Below are 19,363 nucleotides of genomic sequence, written 5' to 3'. Positions count from 1 at the left end.
TTCTATATGAGCGTAAAATACAGCAATGCAAAATAAATCTTAAAAACAATTTTTTTTTGCAATATACTGCGTTATACATTTCCTCATTTGGTCGCGCGTTCGTTTGTTAGCATGCTCGTTTTGTCGCTTGTTCATTTCTTTGTTTTATTCGTCCACTGCTTAATATATCTTTTTTTCCCATAAGGAGCTTTTATTTTTTCTATAAAGTATGTACATACTACATTTTTATTTTGCCACATTTTTTTTTTAATATATAAGGATGATGTGCTGGTGCAATCTTCTATTTTTTAAGCGCACGTGAGTCACCATAACGTGGATGAAACGTCCCTGCGATATGCGTGTATACCAACGTTTGGATGTCCTTCACGTGGCACTGCCTTCGTGCAATTAAGCGTACTCGCGCGTGCCTCCTGCGTACACTTGGGAAGATGTTTACGTGCGACCCGCGCACACGTATAGGTATGCGCATAGGTATAAGTATAGTTACTCGTATATAGGCCCACATATAGGCACAATTATTCTGGCGTTTATTCCCACACTCAGACGTGCACGCTTTCATTTCACATATTAGGCGGCAGGCACACTGCGCGCTGAAAGGGGTTGGAAACCTGGTTACAGTCGCATGCAGCAATTTTTCACGAAACTACATCCTTTCTACATGCATTCCTGGGTGTCAATTTGGTTCATTCGTTATAAGAATAGGTATGCAAATGAGTGTATATGTATGTATATGCATATGTATGTACATACGTGCGAGCGTACATGTTTTACGTGTTCCTCCTTCTCACCTTGCCTTTTCGTTTTTTCAATTCTTTTTTATTTCCCCCCCTTGTAAGCTTTTCTCGGCACACATTTTTTTATGTTATGAAACTGGCGCGACTTGATATATTTTTTTACGCTAAGTAACGGATATTTTTAAAAAATTATAAGTGAAAAATTTCCATTTAAATTTGAAGAAAGGAGTTTCTTTCGATGGAGGGATTGAACTGCTTATTTTGTTAACAATTTTGTGCAATATGCAAATAGGAGCTAGCTCCTTTCAGTTCTACGTTTTTTTTTTATGCTTTAATTAGCCAGGGTCCTAATTATAAAATAAACTTCAAAAATGTGTGCACTTTTTTCATCACGTTTACGATTTCGTTTTTATTCACATGTGACGACACAGATAAGATTCGCATGGGGTCGGCGTGCGCCACGAGAATTAGTAAAATATGCGCCACTGTTGGGTTAATTTTATGTAAACATGTTGATTTATTTTTGTGCCCGTGCTTGCACAAATATGTAGGGATCTGTTCGCAAGCGAAGGTGAGGGAAAAAAGAAACATAAAAGGAAAAGATCAAAAGGAAGCCAAAAAAGGGAGCAGAGATGGAAGCAAAAAAAGGAAAAAAATTCCCACGGAGGGGACTGTATTAATGCCACTACCATGTCGAAAAGTGCGCACAGGGTTGAAAGTGGTACACATAATACATGTGAGAGCAAACAAAGAAATGAGTGTTAGCACAAAAGTAAATATCATTGCGTGGTGCACATCTCAGCGTTATTCTGAAGTAGAATTGGCGCGTCTATTTGGTGCATCCCTGTAGGCCACATAGATTTTAAGGGTGAATAAAAGGTCTCTTTTATTGTGGTGCTGGAACATATAGTGCGGTTATTTCTTTGCGTGAGGGTAACGTTGTTAAGAGGTACGTTATTTTGATAAATGTGCAAATGATCAAGCGTGAAAATGTTCAAATGTAGGGATTCACACACATGTAAAAGTTAGTAGCACGCGAGCGAGTGTTTTGTTCTATACACGCACAGAGTCATGACCATTAGTTTAGTAGATTCGGCTTAACCGTACGTGAAGAGGCGAGGCTGGGAGTATCTGCTCATTCGTTGGGATAAATGACACATTTTTTTCCCCCCAACAGTTGTGTAAGTTCTGTCATGAATTTTTCTTTTTCTTTTCACAAAAGGTTTTATTTGTTTGTTCTGGTTCAAAATAAAAATTGCAATAAGTGGAAAAAATTTTGCCTTTTCAATATCAGCGTAAGGGTGTGCCTATCTTAGAAAGGTATCGTGAAATGCTTTTTTTTTTATGTATCACTTTTAAGGTACAAAGTGAGCTGCAAAAGGTAATGCTGCAGCCGGTTAGCCTATTCACAAATTGGACAAAATAAAAAACTCGATAATGTTTCTTTCCACTTTAGTGACATAAAGAAAAAAAAAACGGATATCATGAAAACCAGTAATGGGGATAGCCAAAACTTCGCATCAATATTGCAAAACGATGAATAGTACAAACCAACGCAGCGTTAGCAAAAAGTCGGCATTATGATATGGCCACTTTGGAACGGACACGAAACAGTAAGGAATAAAAAAGGAATTCAATTTTCCTCTTTTTTTTTTTAACACTATTAATTGTATTATTACAAAAATTAGTTTTCGAATTAGTTTTCTTCTTTTTTTTTCCATATATTTACGTAAAGTCACAAAAGCATACATATAAGCATATGTTGGTGAACTTGAGATATGCTTTAAAAAATATAACGTTTATATTTACAAATAGGAATAAGTGTTTTTTCTATTTATTCAATTGATACAAAACATATATAAAAAAAAAAAAAATGGAGGGAGAGGGAGTAACAGAAACACATGCCTGGGATGGATGCGGATGGATTCATCCACTCAGCGGAGGGGGGGTAATATGTTTTGTTGATTGAGGTGTATGTGTATGCCCTTGTAAATACGTTTATACATAAACCTATGCATATACATACCCAAAGGCATACACGCACACATACATTTAAAAGGAGAATCAAATAAAATTTTAATTACACTTTTTTAACCACTGATGGGAGGTGGAAAAAATGAAAAAAAAAATACATTGGCGTTAAATGTAGATTTTCATAGTTAAAAATCTAGCCACGTTTAAGTATCCTTAATTTGCAATTCTTCTTTCTTTAATTTTTTTAAATACTTTGGATTTTTTTTAAGGAAATTTTCTCTAGACAATTTCCCAAATTCCCCCTTGGCAATTTTATATTCCGTTCTGGTAAAATTTTGGTAGACACTGAATCCGAAAATTTTGGAGGTGCAGTAAGAGGGAGTTTTCAAAGTAGCATAGTAAGGATAGGTTTGCAAAAGTATATGAGGAAAGGATGTCCCAAAAAAGGAACCATCCAAATATACTTTTTCCTCTTCATGTATTTTGTATATCTCTTGACACAGTGGACAATAAATATGGACTTTTGCAATTTTAATTTGATCGAACAGACCAATTGGAAGTACATTATGTCGAGAGCAACTAACTCTTGGGCAGCTTCCAAAATCGCCCTTGATATACTTATCCTTCATTAATGACAGCCCTTTGGGAGTCGTAATAAATCGTGCGTGGATTAATGAATATAAACAGACGGCATCCTTTCCAAATGCGTTCTTAGCGTCATCTTCATCAGGAGCGTCTCCAGCTACTATGGACAATAAATGGTTAAAATTGGGCATCTCCGATTTTAATCCGTATAAATTAAAAGAATCTGTAATGTACTCATTATCTACCTCGACTAGGAAATTGCTGAGGGCTCTACTGTTGAACCATTTTACCCACGATGTACTTTTATCTGACTTGGAATCATTGACATCTTTGTTCGAGTCGCTAATATTCATTTTGACCTCTTCACCTTGAATATGCGTCTGTGTCTGCTACTTCCGCGTGGTATGAACTGCTTTTTCCTATCTTAGCTTATGCATACACATATGTACACATTAGTAATACTTGTGCAGCGTGTAGGGAGGCAAGTAGGGGGGGGGAAAGTTGCAAATGTACTCGCCACAATTTCCTCTACCCTTTCGGTATGGAGCGAACATAAAAAAAGGGAAACCAGTTTTACGCTTCTGTTATGACAGGATGGTCAAGATATGAGCATCTTTTAACAAACTTCCACAAATGAGCTCTTCAAATTTGTAAAAATGTGCCTTTATTTTGAATATCTGGACATTCGATTTTTGTTCTACTTCTCTTTTTTTTTTTACAGGTGGTGGGAATAGGTTTCTCCGTTCGTTCCTTTCCGTGTTTGTAAAAACGACTGGCATAATTCGCTGCGACACGTGCTGTTATTATTTCTTTGAAAGCGCGATCACGAAGTGGAGGGGCTACTAACTGGTAGTCTTATATAAACATATATATATATAAACATGCACATGTACATGATGTACATTCCCCGTGGAGTGTTCCCTTTCGTGGGCTGGACCTTCTCTTTGACCTTTAGGGGAAGGGTGAGAACTGCTAAAAGTTACCACCACTTAAAACTTGGCGAAGAAGGTGCAAGAATTGTATACATAAATGGGATAAAGCGCGGAAGTTCAGAGGATACATACATATAAATAATAATTACATGTACGTACACTCACTTATGTATACATATATGCATATGTTCTCGTGGGGAAATTAATTAGGCTTTGCTTATATTTTTACATTATGTCAGTATTAATTAAGAGCATAGAGATAAGTAGCCTTTGGCATTTCGTTTTTTAATTTCATCATAGAGTAAGAAAAGGAAAACAGAAAAAGAAAAAAAAAAAAAAAAGAAATTAGAGATATGCAAACATTGGGGATAACGGCAATGGTGGTGCAAATGCGTAATTATTTTTATTTTTCCTTTGCGATTTCGATTGGTAAGGGGGCCTAATTTCCTCCCCGCCCCACTAACTTTCGGCAGATTGCCGTGAACAAGGCAAGCCTCTACCTGTGAAATTACATTATGAATAATCTATGCTTAATAAATTTTATGTACATGGATAGTACATCTTATGTATGTACTTGAGAAGAATTCTTTACGTGTTACCCTTCTTAGGCATGCCAAGGTGATAACAACCTCGTGAAGATAACCCCACCCTGGGCGCCCATTAAAAGCACGAGCAATTTTCAGCTGTTTGAAATTTAAGAACGTACATGTGAATGTACTTCCGTTTTGCGAAAGAGCTTTTATTCACCACAAAACGAAGTAGAAATTAATTTGGAAGTGTTGTACACCTCCCCACATTATGTTTTTTTTTTTTTTTCATACACGTTATGAGAATAAGAAGTGATATGCTTATCAGTAAGTCTAAAGTTTGCTTGTTATGTGAAATTAAAAAAGGTGCAACCAGTTTTATACATACAGCTTTGGAAACGGAGAAAACGAGGGATGAGATGAACACAATGCGAATTTTTTTTTTTTTGTAAGGGGAAGAAATATAAAGTGAGAGCGGCTGTGTTGTGCCCTAAATGAGTTATCCTTTTTCCTGTCCCATTTTCTGATGATGGCGTCGTTACGTGGTTGGTCCTTCTTTGAGGTGGGATCGGTTAGAAGTGCCCGTGGGGTTATGACAATTTGGCAGCAACATTTTAGCCTTCACTTCACTCGTCACAGCGCCCACACACCAGCCCATTTTTCATTCCCACGCGTTGCACAAACATTCAGGAGGCATTCTTAACAGTGCTAACATTTTAAATTGTAAGACGCATCAATTTCGTGCATCGAAGAGGTGTCCTAGCACGAGCAATATATAGTGTTGTAGAAGTGCGCGCATTATGAGTTTCCACAATAAGTCGATTCTTAGGCGAAAGGGTCCACCCTAGTTATCCTCACTACAACGTCTGCTTAATTTATATTTAAATGGAATTAAAAAAATTGTAAAGTTATTGGGGAGTATTTCATCCCCGCTGTGTTCTGATATTTGCCTTTTTTTTTTTTTTTTTTCTTTACAAGAATGGGTAAAAGACAAAAATGCGAAGTGTGCAGTGTTTAGAAAAAATTCAAATACGAGAGTGTGGACAAATGCATTTTGCGTATTCAGATCAAACGTCATCGATGCATCGAGGGATGCATTTCGCGTTAACAAACGCTTAATCATAACTAAAAAGAAAAAAAATAAAATAAATATCAAAATTTCTGCAAAACGGGTGATGTCCCGTGAGCAAGTAGTCCTCTTATAAAGTGTATCAATCGCTTTCGAGTACATATGGGAGCGCCGTTGGAGGGATATATTTCGGTCCGCATGGGTGTTACCAAACTGATACTACGCTTCTCCAAGAGGTGTAGCTTTTGTTGGGGATAAGTCTGTGTCACAGAAGGGGGATGTTCTTCATATTGTGCAGTTGGTATATAGGTACTCCTCTTTTTTTTTCCCCTCTATCCTTATACACACTTCTTATCGACAATATTTTTCACGCCATACTCTTCGTACTCACTTTTGGTCATACAGAACTGCGGAAACGTACCCAGGGAGGACAAAATGGAAGCACCTATAAAGCAGTTGCACTTCCGATCGGGTCCTTTGCTATAGATAATTTGTGTGCTCTTCTCTTTTATTGTGTCTATAAAAGGTAGGTACGATTTTAGAATTCCAACAAAGTTATGAAACATGGTGGATTCTCCAGTCACTATCAGGAAATTGAGAACTTCATCTAAGTTCATATTTGCAGATATAAAGGATAAAATTCCTTTTTTGATAAAATCTTGTAGACCATCGAATATTTCAAAGTAAGTATCAATTTGCTCTGAGTTGCATATGTTGGCGTTCTTATCAGCTGGGTTGTCTGGTACTCTCTCTACAACTGAACTGCTGACATTAATCCTGTAATTATGTTTGTATAAAACTGGAAGTTTTAACGTTCTTAGCGAATCATAAAATGAGTTAAAGTCCATATTATGTAGTGTTGTCATTCCGGTTAATTTACTTATACTATTTTGGTTGTATTTTTTTTTAAAAAATATGTATGGGAAAATAAGTTTTAACGATTCGCAAGTATTTTGATCTATAATACTACCGTCGGGTAATTTATAACTGGTATTACTCTCATTATTGTCTGCATTTCTTTTATTTTTATCAACCATGGGATGACATTCATTACCTAAGTTTTCTTTTAAATGACTAGCTACATGAAGAGATCCCCAAAGATAATACGATTTTGTAACCAAGGGGCATTTTAAAATTCTAATTTCGTTGCTCTTTTTTTCACTACTTTGACCTTTCTCAATAGTAAAGTAGGGATATATTTTAATATTTTTTACATTTTCTATATAAGCTAGATAAATTCGATCGATTAGGTCCCCTCCTATGGGGACCTCTTCGATGTGTTTTTGAAAGATATATCCTTCTTGTATTCCACACAAATTGGTGCAATTTCGTTCAACGTTGAGAACTAGGCCAGATGTCCTTGCGCATCCATAGCAAGAGAGGACACTTCTTCTGGAGAGGAATAGCTGATATACATTATGCGTCTCGAACATCAATTCTGTAAAATTTTCTCGATACAGCCTATCTGTTTTGTTTGGCTCTGTTAACAAAATGGGATGGTCTTGAAAATTATCATCCAATGCTTTACTCCCTGATATGTCTTCCAGAAGTTTTTCCATTACGTCAAAATTGATGTCGTACTTGCTGCTATTATTATCATCATATATGTATTTCATACCGTATAGCAGTTCCACGTTATCTCTTTTTATTTCTGGTAATAAAGGGAAAATTGTATGTTTTAGGGTAGCGTTGTGACCTACCGGTAACCCTAGGATTAAGTTAGAATTGTATCTGGGTGAGCACTCACCCGAGTACCCTGCCCGCATCTCCCCATCGTTCACATCTAAAATTATGGTTTGTATGTTCTGAAACATTTTTTGGAACGCACAGGAAGGAGTGCGGAGGGGGTGGGGAAAAAAAAAGAGGTGCTACCCCCCTTTGCTTTCCTCTATCTTTCTTGTGCCAATTTTTTCCCCTTTGACTGCCCCTCTGCACAATTCCCCTCACCAGTGTGCGGACTACTAAGCGGCGGGGTAGGGGGAAATAATCACTTCGGTGGTCTCAATGTTGTTATTAATTGTGCCTTTTCTACAGCATTGGAAAGTAGTCACCTGATGATTTTGCCTTTCGCATATGTTGTAACTTCTTAGGATTCGTTTCCCCGGGTTATGTTTATTCATCGATGATTCCTTGCGCTGTGGTTTACACTTTTTCATTCCTACGCGGAGACAATTGTAGGTTCTAACATTCATGTTCGCTTTTGTGCGAACGCAGGGTGGCTATCCCTCTACGCATAAAATGGCGTTGGCGTCATGGCGACGCATCAGATGCTACTTCACGTCGCCTCCCCAGGTGAACACGATTTCAGTGCGAACATGTATTTATCACTAGTACTACTGTTGCTACTACTGCTAATGGTACTACTGATGCTACTACTAATACTACTACTATTGTTGTCACTTATCAATTGTGAGTAATTAATAAACACGCTTGACGGAGTTTCGTCCCCCTCGGTTTAGCGGCGCGAACGCAGGCATATTTCGGGGTTGAAAATCCATGCACTGCTGGCACTACACTTTGTTGTTTTTTCCCATTTGTTGAGTGCGGTTCGCGGGGTGGGAGAATAGGGGCAGTCCCTTCCAATTGCTTCCGAAAAATGGTAAAGAATTGGCAGCCCGCGGTAATCGTTTGCGTACTCACAAAAACAAAATATAATCATTTACGCATTCACCTAATCGTATGCATAAGATAGCCCTTCCGTGGAGACTTACATAATGAAACATTTAATTCTCCAATTATGCCAACCCTTCTTTCGCTTTTTTTTTTCGACTAAGCTAGCTATACACTCTGTTACCAGCTTGTGGAAAACATAACACCACAATCTCTTTGTTTGTATTGATTATGTTCTAAACGGCTTTTCGTCCCATTTTTCGTTTGATGAATCGATTTGAGGACGTCCTATGCAATGTTCACCGAGTTGCTCCCTTTTTTGGGGGGCCTGCAAGCTGAAGCTTAAGTGTAGATTGTGTTAACCGCGCACGTGTATTGCGTGTATTAACTGCACTAGTGGCATAGCATAAAGGGTTGTTGAAATTAAAATCATTTTTTGCAAAATCTTTAACGCTGGTGTTGTGCTCAGGGGGGAAGCCTTCTGCACGTCTCCCTCTTTTGGAAGCATGTTCATGGAGGGTCCACTGGCAATTCCGTTCTATCGTACAAATTTTTTCGCAATTTTGCAAAACGGATGTAGCATAATTTTGCCTCCACGTATATATAATTATGTGTGCGTACATTTCCATACGTGTGTATTTTAGCCGACTGTAAGATTGGAAGCATACCGTTCTGTTTCTTTTCGATTCCATCGTTATTTTCTCGTTGTGTGCCAAAGAGGTGAAAATCCATTTTTTCCCCATCCCTCTAATTTTGTAAAACGCCCAAACAGGTATCATATGGGAGTAATTTTGTGCTCAATTTTGAAAGATTGTCCATTTTTCTGGTAAGTCCCAGTGGGTAATTACTTGAGGTGAGTCTCAGTACGATGGTGTTAGGGTTCATTTATCCTTCACCTTTTGTTTAGGCCACATATATGGTATTTTAAGCGCAAAATGGAACTTCAGCTCGGGTTTTAATTTCTCGCATTTTCAACAACTGTGTTCATTTTAATGTTTCTCTGGAAGGATAATTCAGCAGCAACGACGGGGAGGTGTCACTCTTTTGGAAAACTCGCAATACTAGGAACCTCGTGGTGATTATTTTTCCCTTGTTACGAATGGTCCAAATGTTTTCTCCCCTTTTTCTGAGGAGTTAATTGAACCAAGTCGGAGAAGAAAAAATAAAAAATGGAAAAACTTCCCACTTGTTCTTCAAGATGCAGAAATGTGTACATACATAAGAGGTGGTGTAATTTTGCGATTCGCGGGCTGCTTAAGGTCGTAACCATCTATGAAAGGGGGGAAAATAATACCGTTTTATAAAATATTATCACCTTTTGGGAACAACGTTATAACATGAAAAAGGATGTTTCTATGTTGTCTTTGTTGTCCTTGTCTCGCATCATAATTCACAGCACTATAGCATTGCGTAATTTTATTTTTTCAGTTTCCTTTGCCCTTAAGGGATATGTAACTGTTTATTCATTTGGCTTTTTGTTTGTCCGCTGTTGTCCATACAATTTTTTTCTGTTTACTCTTTAAAGGGAATTGCACTGCACTAGCTCAGAGAAGTGTGAAGATTGGCCATTTTCTCCCCCACAAGACGGTCACACATATATATGTACAGATATACAAACTCTTGACTCATTCACACATATTTTAGCGACTTCCTTAATAGTATCAGAAATCCAGCCCAAATGAAAAAAGTGGGAGTTGTGCTGTTCGTCCTTTTTATCAAAGAAATAATCTCGTTGAAAATATGTTCGAGGAAAAAATACCCTAACGTGGAAAACGGGGTGTACCAGCTGGACAATCGAGGGAGGCCGATCAAAATTGTGGATGTGAATTACCACCATGTGTGGGAACTACCAAAGGGGGGAAGTGTTAATTCTTACACAGTTGTTAAAAAGAATGGAAAGGTTAAAAAGTTTAGCGAAGGAACAAACATAATTTATGGAACTACAAAGAAGGTCAACTGGGGACGGGGCAGTGAAGAGGAAGAAGAAGAGGAGGAGGTTGATGATGAAAATAAAATAAAAAAAGAAATTGCAAAGAGGAAAAAATTGAACAATATAAAAAATGTGTCTAATGTAGCTAAAAATGAAAAAGATGTGGAACAAAAAGAAAGAGAAAAAAAAAAACTGCAGGTGCCTCGTGCTATGCATATAACAGCGGAAGATGTCCCGGAGGAAAAACAGGCGAACGAAGAAGAGGGGTAATATGAATTTTTGAGAATTTCAGAAAAAGGAATTTCTAATCATTTGATGACAAATGTTTACTTACGAGTGAACATGAGTGTGCATAGTCTGTGAGATGAGGGAAGAGATTCGCAAGGCGGACAACGCGCAGCTCCCTCTCCTGCAACAACACAGGAAGGAAGTTCTTACAATGTGCAGAACAGATTATCCTATAGTTTAAAAAAAAATGTGCTCCCTTTTTTTTTTATACTTTTTCGTTATCATTATTTTTCTTTTTACCATTTTGAAGATATGGCAGTATAGCAAAAGAATTAGGAGGTACACAAAGGGGGCACCAAATATTTCAGGGGGAATAATAAACGCCCGTGATTACAAATGTTTGCGTGTCTATTCGTTTATCTGTTCTACAGGACGCGCAGTGACATTTCTAATGCTGATTGCTTTGTGAATTGCTCTATTCTACCTCATGTTTTTTCATCCCATTTTATTCACTTTTTGTTTGCAGCTAAGATAAAGGAAAATTTGGAGAGGTTATTCATCAGAGGAAGAAAACAAAATGAGAGACAGAAATCTGAGAAAAAAAAAAGATAAATTTACACACATGTGTAACGATTCGATTGAGTTACGCTGGACAGTATATCGTTGTATCCTTCCCCTTTTCAGCCACTACGAGGAAAGCAAAGCCCCATCTTCCTTGAGTGCCGATTTGTTAGATGTTAAAATTCCCACAAGTTTGGAAAAATTGTTGATGGACGATTTGGAAGAGGGGAAATGGCTCTCTAAAAAGCCCGTTAACGATAAAATATGTTTGCGGGACTACTCCAAACAATGTCCTTCTCTATGGGAGAAAGTATCCGAAACGCAGTGCATCTCGCCCAAGTGAGGAGAAAATGAGATGGGGCAACAAAGGACATGTGTGATTGCGCGTACACATTTGTGTTATGAAGAAGGAAAAAATTGCCACATTCGGTACATATATATGATATATCCATGTTTTAACTATCACTTTTTCCCTCCTTTTCCGTGAAAGGGACTACGCGGGGCCCTGCTCGCACCTGATGACTTTTGAACCCATGAGCGCAAAGGAGAAAAGTCTCATAGGAACGGACTGTAAAGGTGAATCACGAAAAGTGAAGACTCTGAAATTTGCACATATATTGGTAAAATGTTACTCGTATTGATGATCTTTTTCTTTTCTCTTTTTATTGAAGTGAATTGGCTGTGCCTTAATGAGTTGTGCGGGAATAGCGGAAGGGATTACTCAAAGGACTGTCCAGAAAATTGGACTTACACGGGAAAATGCGAGGCACCAGAGTAGGCTTAAAAAAGGAAAAGGAAAAAAATACATGGGGAGAAACAAATATGATAGCAGTTACTACAGTTGATATAGATGCCAATGAATGTCGCATTTATTTTTGTTTTTCCCCTTTTTTGAAGAAACTATTCCGGAGGATGCAACAAGACAATGGTAAACGGATTGGCTGCTTTCGCGCATGTAGAAATGTGAACTATTGGTTCCTGAAGCCTCACTGATGTGGACATATAAATTCTGTGTTGAATTGCCACTCGTTTGCAGGATTTTGGGGCCTTCACAAAAAAGGAGAAGGAGGAGTTTTCTTCCGGTACCTTCAAGATTCTATAAAATGGGGGAACACATGGGATCCTTCTCTGTGCTTAGTGCTGTGTTTTATAGGGTTACATTTTTTTTTTTAATTTTCTAATTTCCTCATTTTTTTGCAGCTTGTAAAGTGGTAAGCTAGGAGTTCCCCAACTGATAAAGATGATACACGTAGAACAGATTTATGTGCCAAGGGGGGAGAAAAAGAACTATTCACCAAAATGCCCTACACAATTTTGAAAATATCTATATGAGGAATTCTTTTTTTTAACTATTTTGAATACGAATGCATAGGTGTGGCCTTGCAAAGAGGAATCATGCGGTGAGTTTGTTCGAAGGGGAAACTAAAAATAGCTCCCCTGTGTGTACAAATCTACACACTGTGAGAATTGCAGTGTTTGTTACAAATGGAATCTGCGCTAAAGGGGTAGCACTCCACAGATGGATTCATAGAAACAGGGGGAGGTGCCAAAATGATGCTTAATTTAAAAAATTCATTTTTATTTCCCTATTCCCACCCGCTTTTGCAGAGAGGGATTACTCAATAACATGTCCTAAAGGTTAAACAAGGGAAAGAATCCAAATAATAATTTGGCGGAATTAAATGCATCGAAAATTCCCCATTTTTATCTCTTTCCGAAAAACGACATGCATGAATTTACGGCAGGTTGGCCCTACAATGCGAGCAAGGATACCTGTTGCAGTAGCCACGGTTTCGAAGGGCTGGTTTCGAAGGAGGAAATGGAAGCCATAAGCAACATGTCTTACCACGTAAGGATGAAATGGAGTGCACAAATCGAGTTTGAAATGTACTAATGTTGTAATGGTCTTAGCTGGGAAAATTCCCACCTTTGCTAAACACTCACCCAAAATGGACAATTCTGATAACGCTGCCATGCCGAAGGACACAATACAACGCGACGACAATACAACCTCGCCAACCTTCGTAGCAAAGAGTAGCCTTTTCCACGAAGTACGGAATCGTCTGGCCATGCAAGAACAACTGCACCCTTGGCTACGACCTATATGACTGCCCCCGAGGATGGATCAACTTGATGAATTCAGGAGTTTGTAAAGCCCCAGATGATTACATCCCCCCAAGGGGCTGTCCTCGTATAACCCATTTTGACTATATGAGCATAAATGAAAAGGAGGCATTTAGCAGGAAGTGCCATGTTAAGTGGCTATGCGTTGAAAATTCACAAAGAGATTATTCCAAATGTCCCAAATATTTTGACTACGGAGAGGAGGGAAATGATAAAGGGTTGTGTATTCCAAATGAGAAATATAAAGGGCCATGTAAAGATGCCCAAGATATACTCTCGTTAAGTCTGGAGCAAAAATATAACTTCGAAGAAACTTGTGAAGCTCAGTTTCGTAATATGAGGAGCGAAGATATTCCTCAAGCGAATGAGGATGTTATCGACCCCACTACGATGGAAAAACTACTAAAGGGAGCAGACACCACAGATAAGGGAATTACCTTGGAGTAGTTTCTACGAGTATGCACAGATAAATTCGTATGGGTACACACACATGTACGTGTGGACATATTCAATTGGGAGTTCCCTTTTTTGAGTTAATTTAAAAAAGTTAACATATTTTTTACATTAATTTCATTGAAAGTACAAAAAAGGGAAGTAAAAAGGGGGACAAGCGAAACAGAAGTGATACACACAAAAAAAAAAGAAAAGAAAAAGGACAAAAGAACAAAGGAACCATGTTGGGGAAAACATAATGCCACTACAAAGTTCGCTTTTAACTCAAATTGAAGCAAATGACGAAACGTAGTTCATTGGTAAACGTGCGTTAATACGCATTCTTTTGCGGCTGTAGCAGCCGGTGGAAACATTTAAACCTTCCAAAATGGTTTATTCTGATAGGCTATGAAAAAAGTCATTTTTTTCTTGATAGAAACAGCTTTCGCGTTATGTTAATCTGGTTTGAAGCGTTAGCCTGGAAGAGAACCCACGTTTCGGCTTCATTTGTTTTAGAAACTTATGTGTTCCTCCAAAAGGGGAATATTTAAGAGTTTTTTTTTTGGCAGAAAATAAAAAGAGTAAAACATGGTCATATGTTAGTCTCTTTATATGTCAACCGATTTGTGTGAAGTTTAATTATTTCCCTTTCTTTACGATCCACCCCCTTTGTGTGGCAGCCTTTTGCGCTACGTCTGAACCCGCTTTACTTTACATGTCATTCAAGGGGGGAAGCATCCTTCTGGGGGGTAAAATAATTTTCCCAATTTTGCCTATTCCGTAAATATATTCGGAGCAGAAGGAAAACGGTTTTCCCCATGTGGCTTCACTTTTTCGCTCGCTCCAAATTTGGGAGAATCGTTTTCCTATACTTCAGGGATAACTCCAAGACCTTTTTGTGAACCCTTTCTCTGAGATTTTCATCCGGTATGTGCTCAAGAATTTCATTAACAAAGGCTTTCATCATCATTTGTCTGGCAATTTTTTCAGTTATTCCTCTTGTCATTAAAGAGAAAATGGGTTCTTCCTCTAAATCGCTAATAGTTGCTCCATGATTTGCACATTCAATATCACTTGGAATAATTTCCAGAGTTGGTATGGCAACGGCACTGGCTCCTAAATTTAGTAGTACGGATCTGCAGAGGGTGTTTAACTTGGCCTTTATTGCATCTCGTTCAATTCGACCTCTGCTTCTCCAAACGGCATGGCCTTTATCAGATACTAGAAATTTGAACAATTGGTTTGTTTCCATATTAGGGTGTTCATGATGAAACATTTCATACTGACTAATATTTTGTTTGTCCTCTAGCAAAGATAATCCGTAACTTTCTTGTTTACATCCTTTTTCACCTTCAATTTGTAAATTGACTCTTGATGAGAGGCTACCCAGGAGTACATCTGCGAATTTATAATTTGCCTCGAATCCATTTTTTACTGAAACGTTGTGAAAGTACCACACATTTTTACCTAATTCTTGAGATAAGGTGTGCTTGACATTTGATTTTTCTTCCATGGCGATTCTAGAGAATGCGTTTACGAGGCCTCCGTTATTCTGATTTAACGATATGTGCGATTCGTGGATGTTTATTTTGCTATTACCTTTGACGTAAACGACGAGTCTTGGGGTTGTCACTGGGTTGTGCATATAATTGGTTAGTTCCTTTTGTGTGTATTTTTTTTCTCTTTCTAGAATTTGCTGTGTTTTTTCTTCTTCTTTGGGTGATTCGTGGTGGCCATCTTCCCCAGCGTTGACGTAGTTTTCATGTTGTTCTATTGAGGTAGATTCATTCGTTGGTTGGACCGATTCGATGCCTGGCGAACTTTCACACACTGTGTAGTCTGCCTCTTTGGTACTCGCCTGATCGTCCTCATTCTTCGACGTCGCGATGAATATGACGTGAATAAACTTGTCGCTTAAGTCGATGTCCTTATCTAGGTAAATCACAGCGCAATCTTTTATTGAGGCTAAATTTAGGGCGGAGAATTTGGCCATGCCAAAGTCGCTCTTCCTGTAATCATAAATGGGATAATCGTTGTCGAATTTTCTAGACTGCTTTCCGATTTGACCCCTCACAAAAGGTTGCGTATTTTTTTTGTACCAATTGGAATGTTCAGGAATGTAATACAACTCTTTGTTAATTAAATATTCCATTTCTGCATCTTTGATGTTAAAGAAGCTACCCACAAATATTTTGCTTTTTTTTGTCTGTTCTCCCTGGTTGATACTGCTGGAAGGTTCCAGTGGGTTCTTTTCACCTTCTACATTCTTTGCATCTGACTGCTTCAATTCACGGTCTAAGTTTTTCAAGATGGCTATATCATCAGAGAGGTGTTCATCCACTATTCCGTCCCGAACGACTAAAGTGTAGAAAGCGTTTTTGCATTTAACAGAATTGACATAATTGATGTCCTCCTTTAATTTTTTCGGCGAAGTCCTTTTGTGCTCGTTCACCCCCCTGGGGGGGTTGTCTCCTGGCTTCTTATCATCACCGGTGGAGTCACTTAACTCAGCACTGTTTTGGTCACTCGCGTCTGCTTCGATGCAAATTTGTTCATTCGGATTTGCAAAATGTTTTCCATCGGGAGGAAATTCTGTCTGTTCGAGGTCATCCACATCTGCTTTATTCGTATAGGAATCATCTTGGGGAGCAGTTTTCCCACTGTGGAACGCTAGCTCATCGATTTTCATCTTAAAATTTTTTAGTTCTTCTTTCGAGATTTTCCTCAAACTTGTGCTGTTATCAAAATTCTGTTTATAGAACTTTTTTAGGTTTACTTGTTGCCTCCAGGCTTCCAATTTTCGGTTGGGAGTTGGAATTTCACCGAAAGCACTTTTTCCCGAATTTTGTAAAATTTTCCACATACAATATTTCGGATCATCAATATTTAGGTAAATTTTCGGGATGGGGATGCTGTTCGAATTTTCTATTATTTCCCCTTTCTCGTCATACTTCCACAAATTGATAAAATCTGTGTCTTCTAAAATGTTTTGGTTATATTTTTCTTTGAAGATTTGAATTTGGTCATCAAATAGGTTCTTCTTGTGAGTTAGACTCCGCGAAATTTCCTCGTCTATTGGGTCTTCATGGTTTTCCATCAATTGATTAGAGGTATCTTTCCGGGGCTCTAGCAAACTGGGGGCACCATTTTGAGCGCTGTTACTTGGTTTCACTTCTAATTCAGATTCGGGGATGGGCACAGAAATGTGGTGAGTAGCCGCTTTTTCATAATAAAGGGGGGGAGAGTTATTCCTTTTTGGGTAACTTCCCGCCTTATTTGAATTCTTTTCATTCCTTTGTCTTAGCTTCTCTTTTAGCTGGTCAAATTTGTTAATTAGATAATCCGTTTCTATGGCAGTTTTATCCCGTATCAGTATTTGCAGTGTGTGTAAATTTAGGAGAAAGTTCAAATTGGGAAAAAAATGTTGATTATAGGAGGAAGATATCAGCATTAAATCGTTAAAAAATATATTTCTTTTAACATCGGTCGGTGTGTTGAACGAATATATTTTGTTTCTTTCTTTTCCGAATGTGTCGATATTTCGGGCACTGAACCCACTAGTGGTTAACGCGTTAATAGGAGAATTATTGTAACACTTTGGGGAGTTAAAATTGGACGGCACAAATTTCGATTCGGTTGAAATGTCTTCTTCGTAGGTTACTAATTTGGGGATATAATATTTATATGTATAGAAGTCCCTTTTTAAATCAACTGGGTGTGTGTACATAAAATTATACATGTATGTTAAGTAGGGTTTTTTTTTTTTTTCGCATTCCTCCATTTCGATTAGTTCATTGTTTTTAATAAAATTGTTTACACTTCCTATGTCTTGATATTCCGTGTTGTGCATGTTGGACAAATAATCATACATTAAAGTCTTGTTGTATTTTTTCTCATCGTTCCCTAGGTACCAATCGTTCATGGTGATATTTGAGACAGTTCTTTCGCAGTTTTCTGTAATTTCTCCCTCGTCCTCTTCTTCTTTTTCCATTTCGGGGGTAAATTTTTCATACAATTCTTCATACTTTCGTAGGCGCCTTTTGAAGTGCCTACGTTTGTTTGTTTCCTCTTTTGGGGTAGATAGGTTAATAAAAAGGGGTTTGGAGAATTGCAGGATGGGGGTTCCTGTGCTTTTCGTAAGCCTCCTTCTCAATTTGGACACCTCTGTGTTTTTATAGCCCCCCTCGTGTGTTCCATTTTTCGTGTTTCGCTTGTTCTGTACATTTCGTATGCGAGTGACATTCGCTCCATTTTGACCACCTTCAGCTGTGTCATAGGAAGAACCAAGTTTAGTTCGTCTCGCAAAACTGCTGTCGAAATGGATGGCGTAATGTTTTCTTTTTACTTTGTTTTTGTTCCACTCGTGGCCTGTCCCATAGAGCGCGCTTCTTCTCTTTTTGGGGACGTTATTAAAAGTGCAGTTGTAATATTGGGGCTTTAGTTTTGTCCTTCCGTGTGACTTTGCCTCCGTCCTAAGACTAGCGGTATTAACGTGGGCATCATCAAAACATCTGCAATCCGCATAATGGAATAAGTTCGCGACATTACTAGTTAGCAGGAGGAGAACCAGAACGCAGCTTCCTATGATTGCTTTAGGCATAGTTCCCTTCCGGTATGTGAAAAAACTGCATTTTTATAAAAAAGGAAAGGGTAAAAAAATTCTACGTTAAGTGGTTACCCTTGCATGATGTTAACATTGTTCCTTTTTCTTTTGAAGTACACTAATTTGTGCAATAAAAGGGGGTAGGGAAAAAAAGATCAATTAACTTGACACATGTAGCTTCAATCATTTTGAGGCAAATACCGCATTTCATTTTATATACACAGATGAGGTGCCACTTTGAATAAGCAGGAATTGTAAGCATAACTGTATGCATGAAAAATCCCCCCCCTAGTGTTGCGACTTTTTCTCCCATTTTGTTTTCACAAGGGATTGAACATGCGTAGCTAGATAAATACTTGCTGCCAATTATATTAAGAAAAAAATTATTTTTATAAAAATTAGCAATTTTGCAGAAGGAAGGATATGCACGGCGAAAACGAAAAAGTGAGACCAACATAATTATCAACCAATTTACATTTTCCACTTTATAAAACAAACGTGACAGAGAGACGCTTAAAAAAAAAAAATAGTCTAACAAGTTAGCAGTTCTCCGTTTATGAAGTTGTTTCAAGTGATAGAAGCAAACCATTTGAGCGGTTCAAATGGAAGAAAGAGTTACGCGTAAATTTCTTCTAAATGGAAATTCAAATTTTGCAAATTGCAATTCGCATTGTTAAATAATTTAGAAAGAGGGGGGATGGATGAAATATATGTGCTTTTTTATGCAAAATTTTGGAAGTTCTCCTAACATGTATGCGCACAGCTTTGAAGTGTGGAAACGAAATAAGAGATGGTTTACTATTCAAATGAATACACACATTGGGAGGAAAGTATTCCAATGACGCTTTCGTAGTTTTTTTTTTTTTTTTTTTTGCATCATTGGGAGAAACGGCGAATACACCAATGAGAAGTCCCCATTTTAAAAGCCTTAATATCAACTTTAACCTTTTATGTGTGTGGAGAAAAGCGTACTTTTATGCACCGTTTTAAAGGACAGTTGAGTGGTCCTTTTACTTCTCTATAAGGTTGCTACAATTGTGATAAAATAAATGAA

The 19,363-nt window shown here is 38.0% G+C and overlaps 4 protein-coding genes across 4 annotated transcripts; 1 reads left to right on the top strand and 3 right to left on the bottom strand.

Moving 5' to 3' along the window:
• Window positions 1-2,911: 2,911 nt before the first annotated feature.
• On the bottom strand, window positions 2,912-3,646 carry C922_04008 (casein kinase II subunit beta; the record flags this gene model as incomplete). The annotated part of the gene is made up of 1 exon (XM_008819593.1): window positions 2,912-3,646. One exon carries the CDS (start codon window positions 3,644-3,646, stop codon window positions 2,912-2,914), a length of 735 nt encoding a protein of 244 aa, XP_008817815.1.
• A 2,513-nt stretch (window positions 3,647-6,159) lies between these two features.
• On the bottom strand, window positions 6,160-7,635 carry C922_04007 (hypothetical protein; the record flags this gene model as incomplete). Its single annotated transcript, XM_008819592.1, has 1 exon — window positions 6,160-7,635. The coding sequence occupies one exon, from the start codon at window positions 7,633-7,635 to the stop codon at window positions 6,160-6,162; it is 1,476 nt and encodes a 491-aa protein (XP_008817814.1).
• Window positions 7,636-10,109: 2,474 nt separating this feature from the next.
• On the top strand, window positions 10,110-13,721 carry C922_04006 (hypothetical protein; the record flags this gene model as incomplete). Its single annotated transcript, XM_008819591.1, has 13 exons — window positions 10,110-10,627; window positions 10,900-10,928; window positions 11,116-11,140; window positions 11,274-11,489; window positions 11,641-11,726; window positions 11,822-11,924; window positions 12,048-12,078; window positions 12,187-12,232; window positions 12,351-12,361; window positions 12,523-12,550; window positions 12,759-12,788; window positions 12,896-12,999; window positions 13,179-13,721. The coding sequence occupies 13 exons, from the start codon at window positions 10,110-10,112 to the stop codon at window positions 13,719-13,721; spliced, it is 1,770 nt and encodes a 589-aa protein (XP_008817813.1).
• Window positions 13,722-14,532: 811 nt separating this feature from the next.
• Window positions 14,533-18,306, bottom strand: C922_04005 (hypothetical protein; the record flags this gene model as incomplete). The annotated part of the gene is made up of 1 exon (XM_008819590.1): window positions 14,533-18,306. One exon carries the CDS (start codon window positions 18,304-18,306, stop codon window positions 14,533-14,535), a length of 3,774 nt encoding a protein of 1,257 aa, XP_008817812.1.
• Window positions 18,307-19,363: the final 1,057 nt, after the last annotated feature.

The sequence above is a fragment of the Plasmodium inui genome (genome assembly GCF_000524495.1).
Source record: "Plasmodium inui San Antonio 1 unplaced genomic scaffold supercont1.19, whole genome shotgun sequence".
NCBI classification, from domain to species: Eukaryota; Apicomplexa; class Aconoidasida; order Haemosporida; family Plasmodiidae; genus Plasmodium; species Plasmodium inui.
The sequence above is the reverse complement of the archived record's forward strand: the minus strand, read 5'-3'. Positions and strand labels throughout refer to the sequence as shown.